We start from the raw sequence: 27091 nt of genomic DNA, 5'->3' as shown, positions 1-27091 counted from the left end.
TGTAAGTCATACTCTGAATCTGTAAGGCTTGAGAATAGACAAGTCCCTTTCAAATGCATTGTCTCGTTGAATCATTACAACAACCCTGAGGGAGAGAGTATAGTCCCCATTGGAGCAGATGAGGAAGTTGAAGCCCAGAGGAGTGCAGCAGTTTGCCCAGTGTCACCCAGCTTGTGAGTGACAAGGCCAGGCTTTAGGGTTTCAAATCCACCCCAGCCATCAATCACCACCACATGGTGGAAAGAATGTTAAAGGCGAAGAAATAGTTTCCTAGAATAAAGTTACAGCAGTCTGTACATCCTTTTGCAGCTGATAACTGGGGCATCAACTTCCTTTGAAATTCAGGACCCTAAATAAACAGCTTCTCTATGGAAGGTACAAAAGATTTAGTGCTGTAATTTATGATGTGGATCCTGATCTATGATTAGATTTCACAGGACCTGGAACATCAGATATAAAATCTCTTTGTCAATACAGAAAATTGCTAGTTTTTTCATATCTTTACAATAACTATTTCTTATTAAAAAGAAAAATGCAATAGGCCATCTTCCATCTATAATAAGTTTGATAAGATCACCATATTTAAAAATCCATACTTAAGGTAAGTCTGCTTACCCCTCCTTCATGTCATTGATGGGAAGCGGAACCCTGCCGCCCCTGTCTAGAGCTGACGTGATGTTTATGGCGTTCAGACGCTCTGGCTGCCACACATTTTTCACGGCCCCAAGAAAGTCTCCGAGAACCTCGCTGGCCAACATTTCTTCTACGTTCATATTTTTAATGAAGAATTCTGCTTGATACGGTAACGGGAAGTCTAATTTTGGTGAAAAAGGGTATGCACATCTTTAATGAAGTAGTCTTTTGAAAGGGAAACAAAAGAACCATTTGAGATTTGTTGATTTCTGTCACAATCCTGGCTTCCGGGAACGATATTATTACTGACTTTAAAGGCTTTCTATATAACAGAGGATATATCTAAAAACACGACGTACATTAGACCCAGAACTTTATCTACAATGCAGTCAAATCTAAGGAACAGCAGGACAATTCACAATTAGAGAAAAAAAATAAAAGGGACAAGAAAAAAATGTCAAATCTCAAATCTGTCGCTAACTTGCCAGCGACCTGCTGGCCTCCTTGTCCTGTCAATGTACTCAGGTAGAAGGAGCATTTCCAGAACTTAGAAAAGTATTTTGTACTTGTAGTGTTCTCAAGCTGACAGATCTTCAAATACATTGTTTAATTTAATCGTTACAATCCTAGGTAGTGCTATTTCCCATTTGAACAAAGGAGGAGGCTGAACACAGCACCATCCTTTCTAAATAGAGAAGACATGGCAAAATATCTATACTTGCTTGTGGGTTGCTTATATATGACATGGAAAACCATATTTTTAATTTGCAGTGTTACTGATCTTTTTAGAGCATGCTAAAACATCACATTTTACTAAAATAAATATTGACTGTATTTTCAACAAGAACTTTGAAATCACAGCTATTTCATTTTTTGGATCACTCCATAATTAAATATTCTAGAGAAATAATATTTTAAATTTCTCATGAAATTCCACACCTCACATTGTTAGAGATTGAGTTCGCTTTTTCCCTCCCCAATGTCTCATCAGTAATTTCCCTCTAAAGATGCCAAAATGAATATTTTAAACCAACCCAATGTCCCATTCAGACTCTCAATACAAGAAACTTTAAATAAATATAATTTATTTCAGCTTCTCAAATGTTACTCTTCAATTACAAACTATCATTTCCTGTGTTCTGGTTGTTCTGTTAAGACAAAGAAAGGATAGCTTTCTTTTTGTTTAGTAATATTTCTGTAAGAATAAAGGCTACTTTTTTTTTAATACTTACTACGAGGCAGGCCAAGCTAAGGGAAAGAGGTGAATTACCGTATTTAACACTCACAAGCAGAAGGTAAGCAGGTACTTGTATTTTTCTCCATAGGTTCAGAAAGGGAAGCTGATCTTTCGATCATTTGAATTTACCTCATATGATTTTCATCTAAGCTAAAAGAGACTGTATATATAAAGTGCCCAATGGAGCTCCCAATATAGAGTAAGAACTGAGAAAATGGTAAACTTCAGCAATTCTTACAATAATATGCACAAGTTAATTACTTGGATTCTGCACTTTACTTAAAAGGAAAAAAAATACGTCTGGACTATACACGGATTTAAAGTCCCCAACAATAATTATATTATGTATATCCTCTGACTTGTTTCATTAAAACTCATGTACTATATGTTCTTATTTCTTATACTATTTTTATCTCATGTACTATTCCATTCTTATTTAATAAACAAAAAACTAAAATTATACGACAAATAACTGAAACCTTGATGACTTCATTTATTATCAAGCCTCTTTAATATTAAAGGACATTTGATGCCAGAGATGAAATCAAGGAGATATTCTGGCTTTCGAGTTTTCAGGAGAGTTTTCTGGAGTGTGGTGTCTCTCCCTAAAGACTAAGTCTTTCAAAGCCCTAATCACAGAAGGCTCTGTACTCATCCCCTACCCTGTAATTTATTCTGCTTATGATTTTGTTAGATTTGTTTGATGTATAGCCCATCTGCAATCTTCTAAAATATGCTTTGTTTATTCTTTTATGTAGATAAGTTTCCTGTTTTATACTGATACGTTTCCTGTTTTATACAGATAAACAGGAGCTTAATCATGCTACATTTTTCCCCATACTGAGAAACAGTCATGCAGAAAAATGTCATGAAGAACAGTTTCTTGGCAATAAATAATATTTATAAATAATACCAAGGGGTATGCTAGAAGTCTATCATCTATTAATTTCATTCAGTGAAATTTTTCTAAAAAAGCGTGCAAAACTTTTTCCTTATTATCAGTGCTACTCCTTGGAGAACTGTTACTTGGCTTTCCCTAATCCGTGTGACCCTCCGTGGCTCCTTTCTGAGACTTGCGGCCGCCACGCCCTCCGAGGCTCCAGGCTGTGCAGCTGCCTGCCGTCTACCCGGCCAAGTGCTGCTGCCAGGCCTCCCAGAGATGAGTCACAGTAGCTTTCTAACTTTGGGGAAATCCCGTGCCTGCTATATTTGGATATCACGGAGGCCAAGGGAACAGTAGCCAACAGATTGGTGGCAGGCCTCTGAGGCACTAAACCCAATTTAGAGAATCACTCTATGTACTCTCCTTGAGCTCCATGCTGTACGATTCTACATGACTAATTTCCCATTAGGTCTCCCAGAGCAGGAGACTGCTGGGCAGGGAGTTGCACCGGGCATGGTTATCCGGATATTCAACCCTTGTTACTTCTTTCCTAACCTTATCCGGGAGAAACGGCATGTGTACAGGCCATGCTCAAAGATGTACGTCCTAGTGTCCACATGCATTCCATCGAGACAAGCAAGGAAAAATGCCTGCCATTTGGTGCACTGATTTTCAGAGTTTGGGCCACTGACCCTTATGTAAAAGGAGGCTTTCAAAACCCACGTACTCGTGCTCCCTCAACCCTGATTTAAATAAGTAGCCCCTAATGCCAACTTTCAATCCTTCAGTCATCTAACAGTCTTACATTAGTATCTGCTTGAACATGGGTCCCCACATGTGTACTATGTATTGAGTACATGTGTGTGGACCCATGTACTCTGTATTGACAGATGCCTGTGTACTCTGTATTGACAGGACTGAGACCAGACTTGAGAAGGAGGAGATTCAAAACTGTAGACCAGGCTATCTTTCAGTTTGTAGGGGCTCCCATACCTGACAAAGGGTTCTGAGTCCCTCTGAGAGCATAATAGTGAGGTTAGTGGTCCAAGCCCACTGCAATGGAAGTATATAACTAAACTGATGGATTCCCAAGGAGAAAGGGAACTTCGCAACCATTCTGCTCATTAAAGGTATTCCAAATTCTACAAGGACAGCTTGGACTGGATGCAAGTATCCAATTACAATTGGAGTCAAGAAGAAAAATCTCCTTGATCCAAACATGAATACCTTCCAAAAGCCCTTGGGAAGTAGAAAAGTGGGTAAAGAGTCTTCTGTCCAGGCCAAAGGAACTGGTACTTGGACTTTCTTTTCATATATGAAGGTCATTTTAAATTTTAAACTAGCACATTTGTTGTCTGCAATTATTACAGCTAAAATGCCTGGGAAAAAAACTCATGCTAAGGGTTTCAAAAACCTCCAGCAATCTTCTCCCCAATTATGTACTGCATTATCAATTCTATCGAAATTGCTTTCTTTCATATACTGTAAAGGTAATTTTTAACTCAGCCTTTACTGAATTATTATGAATTCCAAATTAGTAGGCTCTGATAAAATGTGTTGTGTTTGCTTATTTGTTTTCAATCATACTAGTAAATAGAAGTAAGAATTTTCCTATCCAGGATGCACAACTGTTTTACTGTTTTGGGGGGAAAAATGCTATATCAGTTCTTCTCCTGTCACCCTCATAAATGATATCTGGTATAGTATCCCATGATTCATAAACTTTAACCACAAAGTGTTTAGTGGTATGTATTTTTCCCATTGAATGCCAAAACAGGATCAGAATATTTGAGAGTGTAATTCTTGGAATCTCTCCTGTGTCCCTAACCTTCTAAATCCTTAGGCATCACTTACAATTCGAGCATGTGTAACAATAAATTGTTGTTGGACTCCAGCAATTACAGATGCATGATTAGCTATTTAGAAAGGAGACTGTGACCCAAATTATGGTTTATTTCTGTCCATCAACAACTCTTTATCATCATATACAACCAAACTACCACCGATGATAGGTTTGAAAGTAAAATAATACCAATCATGCATTCTACGATCAGCCCTATGTCAAGCACATTTTGAGACTTAAATGATGGCATCCTTACCTCAGACTTATGAGAGAAATAGTATTCTTAGTCTCACTTTACAGATGATTTAACCAAGGCCTGGAGAAAATAAGTGGCCTCTACATTTGGTTCCCTACCCTGAGGTTTTCAACACCAAAACACATCATGATATTTTATAATGAATTAAATATTGCTTAGTTTTCTACATTTTACTATTTCATTAGTTATAGTAGGTATGTGGTCCTTTAAAATCCTTAACTATGTTTTACATACATATAAAATATAATGAAATACTTCTTGCAAATAAGGAAACAATCAGCAACATATTTTTCCATACCTACCTTCCGCTGACATTATATTAATTATCAAATTATGCCTTGCAGTCTCAAAGGTACGCCTATTGTAGGCGGTTATCTATTAGAAAAAGAAAGTCGTATTAAAGAAGTAAAATGTTATTCGGAAAACGAAATTCATTAAGGACAAAATGAAAACAAATTGTCGTCCTTTCCATTTTCATTATTTGTTTATATACTTACAAAATATTCCTTCTCTGGACAAGAATCCAGAGCTTTTAGCAATATTGTGGGAAAATAGATAATTAGGTATATTTAACATGCTAAAACAAGTTAAAATCAGAAAAACCCTTTTATAGAAGACTGTTAAGTACCAGTAGCAATGCAGATGCATCATTAGTAAATGGATTAACCATTACGAATTACTTACCAGAGCTGTTCTAAAATTTCAAAAAAGCCAAAACAATATATTGGTGTACTTTTAAATGGAGCTTAAGGATCATACCAGAAAGTACACTTTAAAACAAGCACATCTCTGTGTTGTTTGCATTCAGTACTAAACTGCACACCAACCAGTCAAGAAATGTCACGAACCCTTTGGAAATCACATCTCACAATGGGAGTAGAGCAGTAAGGATCACAGTCTAAGAAGATGATGGCAAATGCTCAAAACCACAAATCAATCCCTTCACAGAGTCAAATATTAGTAAATGTTTGCAGAGCCAATGAACTTACATCAAAGTCAATTCAGAAACAGCCACTGCAAACAACAAACAAAGCAAAGGCCAACAACAGGATACGGCTTCAAAAATCAAGGAATAATTAACTTTATAACAGACATTAAATCACTCAGACAGGCCTGCAGTACCTCAAAAAAACCCCAAATGATTGTGTAAAAGTCTTAGCATCCCAGCACTAGCCTTCTGGCAGTAACTGCAGCTGTAGTTGACACTGAGACAAAAAAGACAAAACTGACGCAAACTGAAAAGAAATATCGTGCATATTTAAAAACAAGTATCAAAGATTTTAATAGCATCACATATGAGCTTTAAATAAAATACATTACACTCATCAGAAATATTATTTGAGAGAACAGTGAAAATCAGAAGTTTGGAATAAAAAATTCCAAACCTTTAACAATATTTCAAAATACATATTCTGAAACGTGTCTTATTCCACAAAGATAAAAGCACTTATCTCTCCACAATTTGTCAAATTTCTTTTGGATTTAATGATTTCTTTGCTGCTCTCTATTGGGACACATGGTCAATTAGGTTCACACTGAACACTAAAATTAAGACTAGTCATTAAAATTAACGAGGCATTATTGTTCACAAGCAAATGAAGAAATGCAAAAACATTTGGGAATCCTCATGATTTTAAAAGTTTACCCTGCAAAAAATTTAATAATATTCTCAGTGGAAAGAAAATACTAGATACTATTTGTTATAATATCTCAAAGCTAATGCTAGAAAAAAAGATTAAACATTTTCAGATTAATGGCAATATTTTTCTGGCTAGCCTACCCATAATTATCACAAATTTCATTATTGTAAATTTCATAAATTCTAATAAGTGTTTTTAAATCAGAGGCTACACAAGAGAGTGAAGAACCTTTCATGAATCCGGAGGAAGAATTTTATTACCTGAATTTATATTTAATGCTTAATTTTAACAGCTGTAACAGAATGCAATTCTTCTATGACTTCTAATGAGATATTTAAATACTGTAATATTCTCAGTCGAATTCTACTTATCATGATGATGTGAAGTAAACATTTTGGATTTTGTGTTTATCATCCCATCCATTTTAAATATAGTTTTATTATCCATGCATGTATGCTTAAAACATATTGTCCATTTTTCTGGGTTTTGAGCGCCTATAAAAATAGTAAACTGTATGCAGTCTTCTGGGGTTTGTTCGGTTTTTTTTCAACATTACGTTAAAAACATTCGTTCATGTTGCCAGGCAAGCTTAAGTTCATTGCTGCTATAAATGTTCACTGTGCGAATACCCCACAATTTATCTATTCTCTTGCTGCTGGACTTCTGGATCTCAACTGGTTTGTGGGTTTCCAGTGTTTTCCTATACACACATTGCTCAGTGATCATGACTGTGCATGCCTTTGGGTGGACATTTGCAAGTGTTTCTTTTTCTTCTTTTTCTTTTTTTTTGGCCATGCTGCGTGGCTTGCAGGATGCTAGTTCCCCGACCAGGGACTGAACCCAGGCCACAGCAGTGAAAGCACCAAGTCTTAACCACTGGACCGTAAGGGAATTCCCTGCAATTGTTTAAGTGCATATCTGGAAGTGGGACTGCTAGATCATAGGGTACAGTGATACTCAGCTATGTGAAATATTCCGTTTTCCAGCCCATATCCACTGCAATGACCTTAACTGAGGATAAAATTCTCACTGAGGTTCTAAATTGAATATTCCTCCTTACTGAGGAGAGTAAGTTTCTTTACTTAAATGGCATTGATGTCTCCTCTTTGGTGAAATGTCTGTTCATGTCTTTTTCTTATTGAAATTGTAGGAGTCCTTTTTTATATTTGACACACTTATCATTAGTCGGCTAGATATATTTAAAATATCATCTTCCAGCTTGTGGGTTGTCTTTTCTTTAATGTTTTCTTTTGATGAACAGAAGTTCACAAGTTTAATATGGTAAAATTTATCAATCTTTTCTCTTAAATAAAAAAATTTAGGTGTTATTTATCTTTCCCTCCCCCAAACTCAGAAAGATACTCCTCTACACTTTTATATAATAGTTTAAATTTTTGCTAAATCCTTAATCTACCTAGACATGAGTTTTGTATTTCCTGTGAAGTAAGAATCTAATTTTATGTTCGCCATATGCTGAGCACCAGTCAATAAATTGACCTCCTTTTCCCTAATCTGTGATCTCTGGTACCATCTCTTTAGACATATATCATTGTTCTTTATGTAGATGGATCTGTCTCTGGGCTCCCTATTTTATTCATTGGTTAATTTGTCTATCCCTGTATCAATACAAACTTATGATTGATTACTACATATTTACAATAAATCTTGCTATCTGGAAAGGAAAGAAATCTTTCCCCTTTTTATTCTTCTTTAAGCATGTCTTGATTTTGCTTTATTATCTTCTTTATAAATTTTAGAATTAGTTGCCAACTTCCATGAAATAACCTACTGAGATTTTTTTATTGGAACTGCATTGAATCTATAGATCAATTAGGGGGAAAGTGATGCTTTCATGATTTTCAGTCCTCCTATCCCTGAATGAACTATCTTTTCATTTATATAGGCATTCTTTAATATCAACAAAGCTTTATAATTCTTCCCATACAGAACTTGCATACCTTCTGTTAGATTTATTCCAAGTACATTATAATTTTGTTGCTACTAAAAAAATGGTATCTTTTAAAAACATGTATTTTTCTCAGTACTTGTATTTAATGAATAAATATAACTAAATTTTTAATATTGATCCCATAGCTTACTGCTAGGCTTTCTGAAGATTTTAATAGCCTATAGACTCTTTATATCATTGACTATTCCATTTCTTCCTTTCGAATAGTTATAAATTTCTTTTTCTTTCTTTACTGCACTGGATAGGACTTCTAATATATTCTGTAATAGATGTGATACAGGGGGTCATTCTTGTTTTGTTCCTGAATTTAAATGGCAGTCCTCTAGTGTTTTCCCATTAAAAAATGATGTTTGCTATTATTTTTGATAAATAACCTATTAGGTTAAGGAAGTTCACTTATATTCCTAGTTTGCTAAGAGTTATTTTTTTCTTATCAAGAATAGGTGTTGAATTTTATTACATGCTTTCTCTGAATCTTCAAGGTGATTGTGTTTTGCTTTTTTAATCTAGCAAGGTGGTGACTTACATTTATATATTTCTATTATAACTTTACTGAATATTTTAAAAATTATTTTGACAATAACTCCAAATAACTTTTTCTTATATCTACATATATTTCTATCTTATATCAACATTGCCTTAAGAAAGCAGATTTATAGATAGAAATCACTGAAATGTCATGTTAATACAAACTTCAGTTCAAATGAAGAAACACCTTCTCTCAGCCAGCATGGAAGTTCATATCCAGAGTTCACGGCTGATTAAAACTTCGGAGAACAACTCAAAGCATGTAATCTCCTGAGAATCTACAGAAATTCTACAAATTTTTGGTGGTAGAAAACATGCCACGCAGGACTTATGCAAACTCCTGGCAATTCCACTAGCAGTTCCTATGCTGGTGCCCTGGTCACTACCAGTAAGCTTTTATGGAATTGAAGAGTTAAATTCCAGTTTAAGATCCTAGAGGCATCTAGGCATAAAACTATAGTAGGCCTCTCCTGCCGTTAATGGCCATTATAATTCTGATTTTGTTAGGTATAGTAAAGAGTGAAACACCTTTAGCTTTTACATCCATTCATTAAAAAAAAATTAATTCCCATTAAAGGTTTGATGTCATCACTGTTTTTGTTTCAATTTCTAATATCTTCCAGGTATGATATTAGGTACTGGTAAAAATCTGATTAATTATAGCACCATCATCACTCCCAAAGTAAAGGTCAAACATATCCGCATGGCTTACAGAGCCCTCAAAGATCTGCTCCTACCAACATCAACACCTGCATTCCCATCATTTGCCCTCTGGAGTGCATCCTGTCCTCTAGCCACACTTGTAGTTCTCTAAGACTATGTGGTTATGTTTATGCTTCCAAGATTTTGATGTGCTGCATCTTCTGCCTAAAATAGCCTTCCTTCTACTTAGTGAATTTCTGTCTACCCTCTTATAACCCTGCATCAAACAGCCCCTTCTTATTATAACAGTTATGTCAGTGCTGGCTAAGTTTGGGTTTCCATTCAGTGCTTCAACCCCTGAACTGTAAGACATGGCAGAGCACAGCTACTATTCATCTTTCTACCACCGACACCTATCATAATGTTCAGCACATGGTAGGGGCTCAAAAGACGTCTCCTTAATGACTGAATGAACATGAAATCTGAAATTAAAATTTGGAGAAAATAAGTGTTTTAAGTTTTTGTTCATTTTATTAAATAGAATTCACAGTAATTTATTTCTTTTAAATACCTTTTAATTTTTTCACTAATTTTAGATGACGCTTTTTTACATAAAAGCTGAAACAAAAAACTCTGTAGATGAACAGAAAGGAATGGTACATTTGCAAATGTTATCTAGTGTGTTTTCATGCATAAAATACTGAAAACCACTGCCATGTAATTTTAATCACAACATTTGAAACTCAAATTACAAAAAAATCAAGAATATAATTTTGCTCTTTCTAAGTAAATTACCTCAATGACTGTTGGTTTCCCCACATTTTCAGCCGTTGGAGACCCATATAGGACTCCATCACTATATGGTGTCCTTTGGATATACCGAAGCCATCCAGGCCGGTCTGGGTAACCCATTAAATTTGTGTTAAATGTTATGGGATCATTACTAATCTCGCCTAGGTAAGAAACACAGAAGTAAGATATAAGACAGTTATTTTCACATGTTGCTTTGATTGTTTCAATAAAAATATGTCTGTCTAAAATTTTTTTTCTTAACATTTGTAGCAAATTAAATACACACCAAAATAAAATCCATCTGGGAATTTAGATTAGGGCCTCATGTAAGAAAAATATCCTTTTGGTTGTTTAGTTAGTCTAGAAATCTGATTCAACAAAGAAAGCATATTCACACAATTTGGGGGTAAATTTCCTTTTCTTTTTTGAGGGGAGGAGGTCACATAGCAGTGGAAAAGTTCTACCAATGAGACAACTATCTTTCAGGAAAATCCCCTAATCATGTTGATGTATTCATTCTTCTGAGAAACCTTCCTTTCATGAAACTCTGAGCACTATCAAACTCATCTTAAGGGATATCTCAAAATTATAAAAGTGTCATCAAAACAAAAATAATGTAATTTAAAAACAATGGAGGATGAGTTGAAAAAATCCAAATCCAAGTCCAAAAGAACTGCAGTAACATGACATTTATTAATAATAAATAATAATGGTGTCATTTTATTAGCATGTGCCTGGCCTCTACAGGCACTATTTCATCTGATTTTCAAACATACCAATGAAAGTAGTACTCTTATTAGCCCTAATTTATTGACGAAATACGTAATTTTCCATGTTAATTCTTCATGGTCATATTAAGTGGTGAAACTAGAATTTTTTTTTTTTTTCCTTGCAGTACGCGGGCCTCTCACTGTTGTGGCCTCTCCCGTTGCGGAGCACAGGGTCCGGACGCGCAGGCTCAGCGGCCATGGCTCACGGGCCTAGCCGCTCCGCGGCATGTGGGATCTTCCCGGACCGGGACACGAACCCGTGTCCCCTGCATCGGCAGGCGGACTCTCAACCACTGCGCCACCAGGGAAGCCCCTGAAACTAGAATTTAATCTTGGCTGACTCCAGAAATATGCTCTTAACTACATTTTCTTCTCCAGTGTTGAAGCTGCTGTTCACAAGGTTTAGCTATATAGTTTTGCAAAAAGAGCATGCCCCTCATGAGAACACATTTTTTTAAGTAATTGATGAAAAGACTGCCTTGTTTCTTGAATGCTGGTGAGAACATGCTTAACTATATTTTACGAGTGTTTTCAGGTATGCTATTCATCATATAATCCACAAAAATAATATTTATATTAATTCTAATGCTGGAATTTTCAGAAATTCATTTTTATTTGTTACTTAAGTAAGAGTCATAATAACAATGTATTTTCTCTTGCTATTCTTTCTGTATCTTCGTTAATTTGATGGCATTTGTGACAATCCAACATAACATAATTTAAACCGATAGTAAATTAAATAGGACTTCGTAACTGGTATTGCTTTGAAGAAAAATTAATCTCCATTATATGATTATGAAGTTATATAAAATTATCTCATATTGTAAAAGTTTTTTTGAGAACTCTTTCTTAATACCGTATTTCAATCTCTTCTACAACATATGTATAGTTTTCCAAAAATCAATGTACTCTGTAAGATTCTTAAGTCTTAATGTGTAAAATTGTAATTGTACATCTATAATTATTTCTCTGAGAATATAGGTAGATCATTTGTCAGAAGCACAAAACTCAAGACTAGGAAATCAGAAATACGCTTTCTTTAAATTTCAAAAATGAGTTATTTCCTTCGGTAATTAAATTTTTAATCTTAAAATGGGAAATATTCTATAACAATCAATTTATCACATATCCAGACCATGTCAAGTAATGTCAGTAATATTTGATCATATATCATCTAGACTCTGCACATTGAACAAAAAGAAAAATTTAGTAAATTAACCACTTTTTTTCCCGCCAGAACATACCAGGTTTTGGGTAAGGTGGAAATTCCCCCTTAAAATACTCTCTTTCCAAAACATGTACAAAGAGGACACCTGCAGATGGGTAGACATTCCGATCAGAGTGCACCTTGGAGAAAATAGTGTACACTGAAAACAAAGAGGGAAGATAAGAGACAGAAAGACAAATAATGAGCTCTGCTTTTGAAAATTCACTTACACTGTAAAGAAGGGTTTCACTATGTAGAAATTTCTGAGAAAACTGAAGCAACATGCAAGATTGTTAAGAAGTTTGTTTTAAAGGGGAGTGGTTTTAGGACAAAGCATGGAACAACTCTCAACTTGCTGTGTTTATAGACTTTTCAAATATTATGTAAGCAGAATTAGGCATATTTAATATTTTAAATTATTATTAAATAATAAAGACATCCATGAAATCTCTTTTGTAATTTTTATGGAGATTATTACCAACAAAATACATCATGAGAACTGATCAGCTATATAATTGCTACAGTATATTTTTTCTTTTTCCTTTTTTCAAAGCAAAGTATAAAGAGTCATTTTTTTTAAATGGTAACAATCTCCACCATATTAACTGTCTGCCAGACAGAGCATATCGGACTACATAATACCATTGATATATGTAAGATGACTTTCATATACATTGATACTTATAAAAATGCATTGGATACTCTTTCTTTGAGTATTATTCCCCCATCTTTCCTGGAAATGATTTATTCCACTTTACCTGATCTCGACATTTAATAATTCACACATACAATCTAGTCTATTATGCTACCTCCTAAATAAGCAATAACAATTACATCACAAAATTCAGTGCAAATCATTTCTTTAAGTGAAATGGGGCAGATTTCATGATTTACTGGTTACTTAAGATACATGATGTGAGTACATTAAAATGACCAAATTGGTTTGATTAGTTTCAACTTATCGTTTTTTTCCTCTGATATCATCGTCTCCACCAACACAATACTGCCATTACCCTTGTCACCTCTACAATCTTTTGATTTTCTATCTTCCTGTTTGGCTACTGGCTGCAATTTTTAAACAGATAAACCCTATCAGGCAAGTTCTTTCTCTTAGTCACTGATGGATTTGTAAATGTAGTAATTAACCTTAAGAACTCAAGGCTGCTCACTCCCGGGCTCACAACTAACTAAAAGCCCTTGGATGGCAAAATCACTGACAGTGAATTTTTCAGCATAAAAATAGGAACTCCCACAAAAATGTTTCTTTATCTGTGAAAACTTGCCCCTACAGTTCTGTGGATGGCTGCCAAAAATGGGGAACTGAACTAAAATATTTGGCTTGTAGCTTCATGTATCCATAGCTTTACTACTAAAAACACAACTTCAAAGGCTGCGGTAACAGAAGGAAGGAAGCGGCAAGTTAGGTTTAAATTAGGTAATAGGGAGGCTCGTTCTTTCCTGACTTGTTTTGTACTAGCACTGGTAAGCATTCCCATGGCATTTAGAATACCCATTCTCTACCCAAGAGCAATTTACTCACCTGTGAAAATGGTCCCGTTCCAAAAAAACAAGAATAAGTGAATCACAGAAAAATAGTAAGGATGAGAATTAGAGATTTTTCACCAGCTGGATTCCATGGCATCCGCTGAATGCTTGGTGCTGTGGAGAATGTGAAGATGAAGGAGACCCAGTCCCTGCCTTTCATGAGCTCACCATCTGGTTTGGGAGACCAACACTCCCCTAACTAGGTATGACCCCAGAGAGACAAACTGCTCTGGCAAGACCTGGAAAGATGGTGAAGAGCAATGGAAGCTGGAAAGACCTGGGAAAGGTTTATATAAGAAGTAGAATTCAATATGGCTTTTAAAGTGCTAGCAAGATTCTGAAACTCAGAGATGGGCAATTTCAGCTTTGAAATGTACAAGATACAAAAGTGGGATACTGCAGGGCCCTTTCAAGAAATGGAATTAAGCCAGTAACGCTAGATCCTGGTAGGGGGGAGGAAAACTGGGAAGGTGAGTCAAATTATGGAGAGCTGTGAACTCCTGGTGAGAAGTTATTTCATTCTATACAGAAAGGTGTTTAAATTCTAGATCACAATCCTACATCCACAGCACAGGAATGTTTTGCATAATTCAAAGGAATCTCTTTGGAGCTTATCCAATTTATTCTTTTTAGAGATTAAAAACACCTTGAAGTCCAGCACTGAACTTTATTTACCTTTGTTATTTTCTCGGCACCTAGAAGGTGTCTGGCATATGTGAATAATTTTATAAATGGATGAATACATTCTAATACAAAGCACTGTAGAGGGAAACACAGTTCTTATGTTTATGTTCTAAATATATATAATTCTTAACTTCATTTTCAGTTTTGTAACCTAAATTAATTCTCATATGTGTGTAGCAGTTTATGGGTTACCATCCTCCATTTACATTATAAACTACTAACAGTCTCCCGTAGTTTTTGCTGACATAAGGTGGTAAAAGCTAGCTTATAAATCAAAAAGAAAAGTTGTTCATATTAATATTGAAATGGTCCTATTTTCTATATGGCCCATGGCAGGGCCTAAAATAGAACCATAAAAGGGTACTTGTCACTATTTATTACCTCACTTCAAGGACTAGTGTAGAACATCTCACTTTCTGCTTTCATAAAACAAAACAAACAAACAAAAAACAACAACAAACAACATTTCTACAATCTACAGAGCCAAACCACAATCTACCATGGCCCTCCTGGGTTTTAAGATTACATGCGCATTTCTTTATTCATGTGTAAAACTGCCTTTCTGCAATCTGCTGAACTGCATACTTGCTGGTCAGTTACCTTGGCAACTCTGCAGTAAAGCCCGCTTCACTGTAAGTATAGTATGCCATTCACTTTGAGAAAAACATGATACAGATGTATGACACACTCATCATCTAGAAATGGAAAATGACTATGCCACTATGTTTTGTTTGTGAAAATAATACTTCCTTTCTGTAGCATCAGTTTAAATTATGGGCACCCACAGCACATTTTAGAGAAGTGCCCTTTACCTTACCCTTCCCATTTGTTACTTGCAAAAACAAACAGCTCTTCAACAGAGGCTATTTGGGCAGTATTTACACCTAGCTTCCTTTCAAAAGCAACAAAGTGACACACAGAATTCAGACTTATGGGCTCTTGTTCTAAACATGAGCGATATAAACAATACTGATAGGGTTTGCACTAACACCAAAAAAGTCTGTTACTTAACAGTGAACACATGTTGCACTCACCTATGTCTAGGTAGTACTCACAAACAGCAAGCTTGACGCATATTGTTTTCCCTAAAAGAAAGTCTTGAAAGTGAAATTGAAACACTTTAAGAATCTCTGAAATACACATCTCTGAAAAAAAATCTCTGAAGAGTCTCTGAAATATACAAGCATACAGTGCCTTGCTAATCAAGCTGAGGTCACAGGGTCTGGCTGCTCTGTGGATTGCATGGCTCTCCAATCGTCTAGGGCTGCAAATCCATTACCTCTGCAAACACATGCCACTGGATACAAATGAAACTAGAAACCAGTCTGTGGCTAAATCCGTGCAAATCCATCACCATTAATGGGCAAAACAATTAAACCAAAAGTCCAACCCACGGGGGGTCAAAAACATCATCTTCAAACCGCAAGGGTAGCTAGATTTGCAAAGATTAAAAACTGAAGACGGGTAGTCATAAATAACGGCATTTTTTACAGGAAAAAGTACATATCTGAGTTGAAAAGAGCAAAAGGATATGTGGGCAAGTGGCAGGGTTATATTTCACCCTCCCTAAATGCAGGTCCAATATTCCTTGTTAACATGCTACCAAAATCTTTCTATAAAACTGTTCCCTGTATGTTTTAATCATAAGGCATAGAAACTACAAACCATTTTCGAAAATGTATCTTATGGGACAGCAGAGAGCCAAGAACCAAGTAACAGACGGTGATGGCGGTAGCAATAAAGTGGGACCTCATGCTAGCTAAATAGCATCCTGTCTTCCTTTATTAATAGTCCATTTGGAATTCTCTCCCTATGGGAGCAACACTGAGATGAAAATATGAGGGTGCACATTTGTGTGCTTATTTACAATTACTTAAAAACAAAAGCAAATCTGTATGTGTTTAGTAAACATCAAATTTTGAAAGGGTTTGGTGGTGCATTGCTAACGAATCTAGAGCATATAACACTTCACAATTATCACAATGATTTTTTTAATGGCATATGCACGTGCACAGGCACATACAAAGTCCACTCTCTACAAAAGAGTCCGGAGAACCCCTATCAGCCCTTTTTCTGCATCAAGAACAAGGACATGACTATAAACTGGCTACTGAGTGTGACACCCTACAAGTCTCAGCTAGATTTAAGTCTTAAAGTCTCTCCTCTGAAGTCATAAAGGATTGTCAGTATTCACGTCAAGGTGATCTCTCTCTCATAGATGCTTTATCAACAAATTAATCACTTTAAAAGGTCCACTTACATCATCATTTTCTAATTTTTGCAGTTTGAGAGAATACAGTAAAATCTCAGTTTAGCAGGAACCCCAACGAAGGAAACATTTTAGAGACCTGAGTTTTCTAAAGTACTCAGCGGTCGATCCTTCTTCATTATGGCATAAGATCATCATTTGGCACATCAATTATTGCACTTCCCTCTATAATACAGTCATGCCCTTATGGACTGTTTGGTTGCCTTGTCATTTACCGATCCCAGTAGCACTAGCGGGTCACCGTTTGCTAATGCTTTTTATGGTTGTGTGTTTTATAGATTTTCTGTTTTCTCATCTGTAGACACATTGTCAGCCGTCACTTCTCATTGCTATCCATATGTTTCCTGTAACAGCTCCTCTATCCCTTCTAATTTGCTGCTATTAATCCGCTGCAGGTTTAGAAACGAGGCTACCAAGTGAGGTGGGACTGCGTGTTAAAGTAAGAACCAATTTGTACTGTCTTAACGCACGCAGGGCTCTGCCAGGTGTGAAAAACAGGAGCCTGCGTTTGCTGCATCTATTCTTGCTACCCAGAGACCCTTTTGTGGCGTATTTCCTGATTCTTAGTTGACACAGTATACTTCTGAAAGTCTTACTATAATTGGGAGACAGCCATTACTTGAGGAGGTGGCAACATAAACTCTATGTATTAAATGCATTCAGAAATAAATAAGTGTACCACAGAAAGTCTTAATTCAACCCATATGTTACGTAAACAAACTGCCAAATCAAAAGGAGGGGATTTAATGTGCTGTATAAAATAATTTCTTACATATTTGATGTGTGGGAAATATACTGCATAATTTAAACGAAGAGATCTATTGATTAACTGATCTATAACCTTAGCAATAGCTAAATCAGCCTAAGAACATAACACACTAAAATAAGTAATTTATTAATAAGAAACTGAAGCCCATTTCCAAAAGCATTTCAATTTTGTTAATTTGCCTCTCGTGTTCAGAGAGTTTTAAGACGTAAGCTACTCATTGGGAAACATGACAAGGGTGCTTTAACTGAGTGCAAATTAGTTAAATAAGACAGTGCATATTTTCCAACTGTTCATAGTATTGCCTTAATAGTAAGTATTATTTGAAAAAAATTTGGATAAGAATGATGAAGAAGACTTTTAAATATGTTTAAAATACAAAGATAATACTGAATAGCCACTTATCCGGTACAGTTTTTAAAATAAACTTTTGCCTAAGCAACTAGGTATCCCAATTCCTTAAAATCCTATTTACAGAAGAGACACCACGTCTCTGCTAAAGAATTGGAGTATTATTAAAAAGAAAGTTACACAAAAAATACAATTGCTGAAAACTTATTTTACTATATGATCATCTCTGATAATTAGAAACTAAGTACGGACAGAAAAAAAATAAGACTTGACTTCTCTTTTATAGTTTTAATAGCTAAAAGCTCTTTATGACACTCAGAGCCCCTGTATACACAGCACTCCAAGAAGCTGCTACCAATTAGTGGGAATTGATTATAAGAGATGAATTCCATTTGATATCTCTGCACCAAGAGAACTCATTTCAGGGTTTTCAGAGCTTGATATATTTATGGTTTCCTTCCTAATTTATTTTTCAATGTGTTATTTCTATAGTCTAATTGAAATTTAATTACTAGACCAGATAATGTCTGTAGAAAAATAGTTTGAAAGGCATCAATATGCAGCCAGGTACACAACCTGTTTTGGTTTTGTTTTTTTCTTTCCTCTTTAAAATTTACCCTGTGTTTTATCAATCCAGCTTTATAAATCTTGGCTTAGAGTCAAAAGCTTTTCTCGGCAGTCTGCCCTTCACCCCTTAAGTTTACTCAACATCAAAGTACTGAAGGCCATTCATTGGGCAGTGGTCAGCTATTGTTTTATTTCAGTCACAGATAGTCCACACCTGGGCTGTAGAGCTCATCATGCGGAAGGCATTAAATTGCCTTTTAAAACTTCACTCCTCTAAGAGATAAGACCACTTTTCTCTACATGAGGTAGAAAAGAAACCACTTCTTGGATCTTTTTCTACAAGAAGCAGAAAGGTTACTTTGTGAGATTCCCCTCCCCCCAACCAAAGCCACTTACTAAAACCATTTTTCTACACTAGAGTTAAATATCCTGATTTTTCCATAGAATGATCATGTGTTTGTTTTGTTTTGTTGTTTTTTTCTTAAATGTTGGCTGGAAAGTGGTTGCAAACCATTTTTAATTGGTAATCAATAAACTTGGTCTCATAGAACACTGCAGTTGAAAGGGGCTTTAGATGTCATCCTGTCAGGGCATGCCAAATAACTTTCTCTACTAAGAGACAAATCATTGCATTACTTCCTGCTTGGATATGGCCTCAGCATTCTACTCAATCCAGGATTCCTGACAGATAACATCAATCGGAGTTTGCATGCAAAAAATCAAGTTCAGTCCTTCATTTTATAGTTAACAAAACTGAACCCAGAGAGGCTGAATGACAGGTTCAAGCTTACAGGACTAGGAAGAGGAAGAGCCAGGACTTGAACCCAGGGTGGTTACGTATTTTGTTGATTTGCTAACATGAGGTAATACATTTGGTGGCTGTCCATTACATTATTACAACCCACTAAAGTAAACTCATTACTCTCTCTGTAAGATATTTTAATAATGCAGAACTATAATGATAGGATTTAAATTAGAGGAGGAGACCAGGAAGGTAGAAGCTAAAGAATGAGTTCAAGAGAAACTGAGGAAATAAGAGAATGCGATAATCTGAACTGGTTACCTCAAGATGTATTGATCATTTCGATTTTGAGAACTACAGTTATGGCTCAGGTTCCAAGGAGAAAATCAGTTTGAGGTCCAGAGGGAGCATGAAATTTGAAAAAGGAAGAGATGGAGATTCTAGAGAATGCTATGGTAAAGGCCTTGGAATACATTTCACTAAGAAGAGCACCATAGCTGAGCCTGACAGCCGGTTAGAGAGCACCTTTATGCAAAATCAAATAGGAATGGAGGGACATGCTTAAAGAGGACAGAAATTCTAGGGATCAACGTTAAAAAGAAGAAACTGAAGAAAAGGGAAAGACTGCAATTTAGTGCAAAATAGTGTGAAGTCCAGAGGAAGCGTCTTTAGTGATCTCGTGTGAGGCAGCAGGAATCACGGCAGGTCCCAAATCCCTGGGAGATGACAGAAGTAAATTGCAGATGGCAATACTGAGGGCCACCTGGGGCCATAATTGGTAAGATTAGAAAACGGGAAGGGGCTTCCCTGGTGGTGCAGTGGTTAAGAATCTGCCTGCCAATGCAGGGGACACGGGTTCGAGCCCTGGTCCGGGAAGATACCACATGCCATGGAGCAACTAAGCCCGTGGCCACAACTACTGAGCCTGCGCTCTAGAGCCCGCGAGCCACAACTACTGAGGCCGCGTGCCACAGCTACTGAAGCCCATGCGACAAGAGCCCGGGCTCATCAACACAATGAGAAGCCCTTGCGCTGCAATGAAGAGTAGCCCCGCTCGCCGCAACTAGAGAGAGCCTGTGCGCAGCAACGAAGACCCAACGCAACCAAAAATAAATAAAATAAAATAAAAAGAAAACAGGAATAGTGGATGTGCCGAAGAAGCCGAAGGCCCTCAGCCTGATTAAGGAGCAGCCCAGATAAGGTAGCCGGGGGTGATTCCCTTGAAGGAAACAGAGAAAATCCCTTGAGAATATCTAAGGAGGGTGTGGGGAAAGGACTGTGGGATGATGCGCTTAGATCCTAGAACAGGTGAGTCTAGTGCTTTTGAAAACAACTTTTTGTGAACTTTTCATGAGAGTTTACTGTTATAAAACTCTTTTCTTTTATATTAGAGATGAAAATTCCTTAAAAATGCAGAGGTGTTTGTGGGTTTGTTTCAAAGACAGCAGAGTAGAAGAGATGCTGGGAGCCTTGGTCCTACTGTGAAACAGATCTGGGAGTAGAAGATTCTAGCTGAGGAATAATTTGATGCTAGCTGGAAAAAAGTCAGTGACCCCCCAACTCAGAAATGTAAGAAGAAAATGAGGTAAGCCAGGAATCACTCCTACAAGATACCTAGAAAGTTTTATATGGCAGTAAGGCCATTTTATCACATAAAATTACTGCTCTTTTCAAAATATTTTAAAACTGTTGTTTTTTTAATAGATATTCTGGTTACCCCAAAGTTATGGAGACTAGGCTACTGTTCTGCTAATGTTCTGTTCATGACCACATATAGCCCAAATTGTATGTGGGGTTGGGGGGGGAGGGTACGGTTAAGAGGGATTATAAAGACAAGTAATCCAGAAATATTAAGTGAAAGCTCATATTGATAACTGATATTTTTAAAACAACTAATCTTTTGGTTATTAAGTAAGTCTTTTTCTCCCTGATGAAATGCATTATTTCAAAGGTGCTGACATATTGCTAATGAACACATTTAAGATAGGGAAGAAAAATTTAGAAGGACAATCAATCATTCAAGGGTCAGGCTATCTTTTCCATAGAAAACAAATGCCATCTAATTAGTTAACAGCAAACATACCAATTTGGTTTTGCAACAAAAATCATTCAAAAAATCATCCACAACTAGCCAAAATATTTTATGACCATTTTTCTAAGGTTATGTAAATACTGTTTTTAAACGATTTATGTTAAATGTACTTCTTAATGTTTTTCAATGTTATAAGTAAATTGTTATAATAACCACACTGGGACAATTTTCGTAAGTGGCAAGCTAGTGACTGGATAAGGGGCAACAATAGGTTAAAAACAAGAATTATTTTTGGTTAAAAAAAAGGGAAAACTACAGCAAAGGAAAAAAACTTGGAGAATAATGGATTAAGAACACAGAGGATCAGAAGCTTTAGAAGATTAGGAAAACAAAATTTGATTTTTTTCAGACTGACTTATCAAAAAAAAAAAAAGTCCACACATGACTAAAAAAGCAAAAGGACTATTGGAAGCGGACATTTAACTGACTCCCCAAAAGGATTTAGATTTACAACCTAAACTCACCATCTTTCTTCCCAGCAGTCATTTTTCTGCTGACAATAAAATTGTTGGCCTGTTTGGTCTTCCAGTTAACTGTTCCACTTATGCCATCAGCACAGCTTAACAAAAACGCTTTTCAGAATAAAACAAATGCACAAAAAATGAAATTAATGTCAAATTAAAATGACTATCACAAATCACCTACTACGTATTAACTGGTATCAGATTCCTTCCAGCCCCAGTGAGCTGTTTAATTCCATTCAATAAATATCTGTTGCATGTCAATACAAGGAATATATGGGGATACAAAGTAAAGACACAGTTCCTGCCCTCCAAGGAGCTTACAATCTATAGGGGTTGATAATTCATGTACCAAAATATATATATAATGTATAATATAGTGTATACGCATAGCAATTACACATATACACACAGTGGTAGAAAGCATAGCTGCTACAATAGCACTGAGAGGGGAAGCAATTTTCCCCAGCTTGGAATGTTGTGGTAAGTTTAAAACGTCTTTGAAATTTACAGTTGAGTTTTGGAAACATTACACTGGCAGCAATGAACAGAATCAGGGTCAGTGGATACTAAATAGGGGGTTATCTCTGGAGTGTAGAGTAGCAGTCAGCCCATAATCAGGGGTTGAAGAAAGGAAGAGTAAAGGTGGGGCCAGTTACAAGACATCATGGGAGAGAATACTGACAGTACTTCTCAAATTGCTGGATGTGGGCTAAAAAAAGAATAATGGCTTTGAAGTTTTGACCCAGGATGACACAGAACAGTGATGTATTAGGAATGCCAAAAAAGAGTCCATTTCAGTAGAAAGATGACAAATGTATTTGGGGATATGTTAAATGTGGGGTACCAGTTGGATATCCAGGTGAAACCACCTAAGAAGAAGATGGAAATAGAGCTCTGGTTCACAGGAGAATCTAAGGCAAGCTTTGGATGCAGATTTGAAGTTCATCACCAGAGAAATGATTACTGAAGCCAAAGCCCCAGTGCAATTCCTTAAAGAGATCATGCTCTCAGGTAACACGCATTAGACTGTCAGGAACAAAATGATCTGGAGAAGATACACATTCACATTCTTGACCTATTTGCCTATACTATTTCCAATCATCCAAACTACCAATCTTACTGCTTACTCTCCCATTTTTCATCCTTATCTTCCAGACTTGATATTTGGGTACCATTTTCCTAACTACAACATTGGGTCACCATCTCATTCTCCCTTCCTCTAGCCATCTCAGATATGTTCCCTTTGAGTTCAGCTCAGTTCCCAAATCCCCCAGGGTGTACCCCGTAGTTCTGTCCTAGCTCCCGGGGTTGAAATATATAGCAAGAAGGAATGCACGAAAAGTGGGAGGGACAACAAAGGCAGAAGAACATGTTAATAAATACATTTACATAGCAAAAACCAGAGGATAATTCAGCAAAGAAATAAGAGACAAGGCGGTCAGAGAGGTTGGACCACTGAGCCTGAAGTGTCATATACATATGTCAACGGAAGAGTTGTCAAAAAGGAGAGTGTGATCAACATCCTCACTTACTGCAAAAAGGTCAAAGCGGATGAGAGCTCAGAAAAGATTGCTAGACGTGAAAGGGGAGAAGTTATTGGTGACTCCTTGAAAGTGGAGTTCCAATAAAGTGGTAAGAGTAGAAGCCAGACAGCAAAAGGCCAAGACGTAGATGCAACAAACAGAGTTAATCTTTTAAGAACACTGGCCAGAATAGGGAGGCAAAGAGATAAGATGATATGGCAGACTGAGGAGCAGCAAGGTAGAGAAAAAGATTGTTTATTTTCACGTAGGGAAACAAATTTTGTTTATAAGCTGAGGAAAAGACATAAGGAGAGAGAAAGAGACTAGGTGTAATGAAAAGGAACATAAATGATGAGACACAATCCCAGAAAAACTAGAATGGGTGGGACCAAGCAGAAACATACAATATACATGTATTTGTATATTGTACAGCATATACAAAACATATATGCTTTATACAAGCATACAAAGAAAATACTTCATGAATCAGAGAGTAAGGACAAGTGAAGAGAGAAAACACTTGTTGGGGTACAGGACACCTAATGTTGAAAGAGCTCCTCACCCTAGTAAATCAGAGGTGAAATGGTTATTTCCTTCTCAAACTGAATTCTGAGTAAAATTCTAAACTTAAACTAAATTATGAGAAATACCAAGTCCCCTTCCAAAATGAAAAAAAGAATACAACTCAAAACCCAAGTTATTAAAAATAAACCATCAAACAAAACCTCAGGTGATCATTTCAGTGATACCTGGGAGTGGAAATCAAAGGCCTTAGCACCCCAAGTGAATAAATGAGTTGGTTGGTATTGAATTTTTAAATTATGTAAACCTAAGTATACTAATTTTATATCTACTAAAAGACCAATCTTATGGCTGATTCACCTAATAAATGGTTGATTCACCTAAGAACTGAAGTTATGTCCTTTTAAATCTAGATGAAGAATACAGTAGTCATTTCCTAAATAATTTAAGCTGAAATGGATCGGAAATGTTCATGGTCTCTTGTGGCAAAATATCCCACCTCCAAGGGTTTTCCTAATTGCTGGGTTCCAAAGGCAACATGCTAGTTACATAAGAATCCCCTGGGCAGCTCTCTAAAAATACATATTCTCACACACCCCAAAAACTACAAAATAAAAAAATTTAAAACACATATTCATGACTCCACCATGGAGAATCTAGGTAGGCGGGTTACACAGTTTCATCAGGTGATTCTCACACACAAATACGAACTCTAGAAGACCAACAGAAGACCTACAGAACCCAAGGGTATATAGGATATTCAACCAAGTCACATCAAATGTGACAAACGTAGGGCTAACCTTACAACTGAAAACTTTACTCTCTCTTATCCCCAACTGGCCCACAGATGCAGCCAATTTGCAAGAACATGAAAGTCACTGCTGTACAGTGGGAAATCTCAACCTAGAAAGACAGGAAGCAAGTGGCCAAATTCTTCTCTACAACTCTTCAAAAAACAATGTATATATGTGGACCTGACAAGCAACATTTACATTTAAATCCATCACATCACCTGGTCCTGAGCAAGGTGCTTTCATGCAGACTGTCTAGTTCAATCCATACAAAACCAAGAGATCTGTTAACATGTCTGAAGGTTATAGAGGCTTCATCGAACAGCAGAATGGAGTAAACCCTGCAGGCAAGCAGGCAAGCAGGCACGCTTCAGAATCCTCTACTTTTCCATGGATTGGGGAGTTACCATAAAGAAAGAAGGGCTTGGGTGTCCAGAGAGCACCCCTTTTGTTCCTTCCTTTATTCTAGCCCAGTGGTTCTCAGACCATGCCGTGCATAAGAATTATTGTTCAGTTATACACACAAAACTACACATAATGTACTTCATAGGTAATTTAAAGGATTTACTAGGGTAACTTAAGTCTACGGAATTTTTTGCCTTATACTCTGGCTTTTAGAACCTCACTAACCCATAAGATTTAATGTCACTGCACATCCTTGCCGGGTGAACCAACGTATCATTGCTCATGCTTTCCAGGTCCTGTGTAAGTGCAGCCTACTTGGCTTTTACAGACAAGAATTTCAAAATTCAAAAGACAAATGTGATTGGTGCCTCAGTTGTTAAAAAACAGAGGCAGGGTAAAATAGTTTAAACACATCTCACAGATATAGCTCTGTTTTAAGGCTGGCATTGCTTTGAGCATATTCAATTTTTTTAAGTTTATATTGATCCCTCTAAAGTCCTACTTCGACCACAGGAGACCACAGTCCAATAAGTCTAAATAAAAAGACACCTTTTTACTGCTCTACTCACCAGACAATGTCAATAAAGGCAAGACACAACACCACGGATAATGTGTCTGCTTAAACATTCAAGTCCCACACCTTGAGGGAGAAATCTCAGTAACACTGAAATATCTATTTTTCACTGTGTGTCCAAGATCATGGATCCACTTAGCTAACTTCTTGTAAAGAAAATTATTGTAATCTGTACATTGACAAATGCAGAATACTCATTGGGGAAAAAAAGGTAGTATTTTAATAAGTTTAATTTTCATTAGAAAAGGAGCACACCATTTTTTTTCTGTGAGAACAAATTTCCTTAGGATGGGAAAACATGACTCAATTTTTGAAACTATTTACTCTATACATTACTTTTCAAGATTAAATCTAGTGTGTAAAAAAATAAAGTCAGCCTGTATAGACTGATTCTTGGACTCCTTCCAAAGATAACGGACCATCCTCAGAAATCCTGAAAGAACTCCACTGTGCTCATTGGGTTCATGATAATCTATGCTACATTTGTACCTGGATATGAGTTTTGCTCTAATTCATAAACACAAAAGCAAAGAATAATATGAATCTTGTGTTTACAGAGCCCAGACTAAGAAGACAGTCACACAATTAGCTAGCATAGCATGGTATACAATTTAACCAATTCCTCAATGCTCCCTCTCAAAACTCATCAAAGCCTGAATTAATCCAATGGTGACTGGCATGCCCTTAAATTCCCTAGAAACCATTCAATCCTTAAAGTTTGTCTTAAGGTTCCATGATTCATGCGGAGTCTTGTAGCAGCATGACTGCATCTCATCTGGCCTGGGGCAAACACTCTCTGAAGAGACATGACTCTCCCAAACCTGAATAATTTGCTGACTTAGTGAGGAAGGGTTTGCTATTTAATAAAAGCAATTGAAGAGCTGTGAATAGTGACTGATTGCTGATGAGCTAATCAAAATGTCAAGGGATAGAAATAATAAATAATAATTTAGTCTGACATCACTGTCCAAGTAAATAGCAGAATATGCCAGATGAAATATAATCTGATTAACACACTCACCTTAGAACCAAACTGTCAAGTCTTTCTCTTGTTCTCTGTTTCATCTGTCTCTTTTCCTATTTCACTCAAAGGGGACAAAGACTTCGTTTTCATAAATAGGATAGACAGCTCATGTCGCCTACATCTCTTCCCTTCTCTTATCATTCCCCATGTCATTATGTCTCTCCCTTGCCCTCTACATTTTCTCTTCCCTTTTCTATGCAACTATCCTTAATACTTTTAAAATTGTCTCTTATGCTGAAATCTTGTTTTTATATTTTTCTCTCTAAAAATGTTAGCTGACATTATCATTAGCTACCAAGTTTTGAGTGCTAAGTACAAGGCACTGAAGGTTTTATACATAACTATTCTAATCCTTACATCATCACTATGTGA

At 36.4% G+C, this 27091-nt stretch overlaps 1 protein-coding gene across 1 annotated transcript in view; it reads right to left on the bottom strand.

Annotated features, from left to right (window-relative positions):
* The window catches only part of SGCE (sarcoglycan epsilon), a 68660-nt gene that overhangs the window by 30310 nt on the left and 11259 nt on the right, over positions 1-27091 (bottom strand). The window contains 5 exon segments of the mRNA XM_079931586.1: positions 616-814; positions 5155-5227; positions 10427-10584; positions 12438-12560; positions 21881-21988. Coding sequence (XP_079787712.1) covers positions 616-814; positions 5155-5227; positions 10427-10584; positions 12438-12560; positions 21881-21988 — 661 coding nt within the window.

The sequence above is a fragment of the Stenella coeruleoalba genome, assembly GCF_951394435.1.
Source record: "Stenella coeruleoalba genome assembly, chromosome: 9".
NCBI classification, from domain to species: domain Eukaryota; kingdom Metazoa; phylum Chordata; class Mammalia; order Artiodactyla; family Delphinidae; genus Stenella; species Stenella coeruleoalba.
Note: the sequence above shows the minus strand (reverse complement) of the source record. Positions and strands in the feature narration are given on the sequence as shown.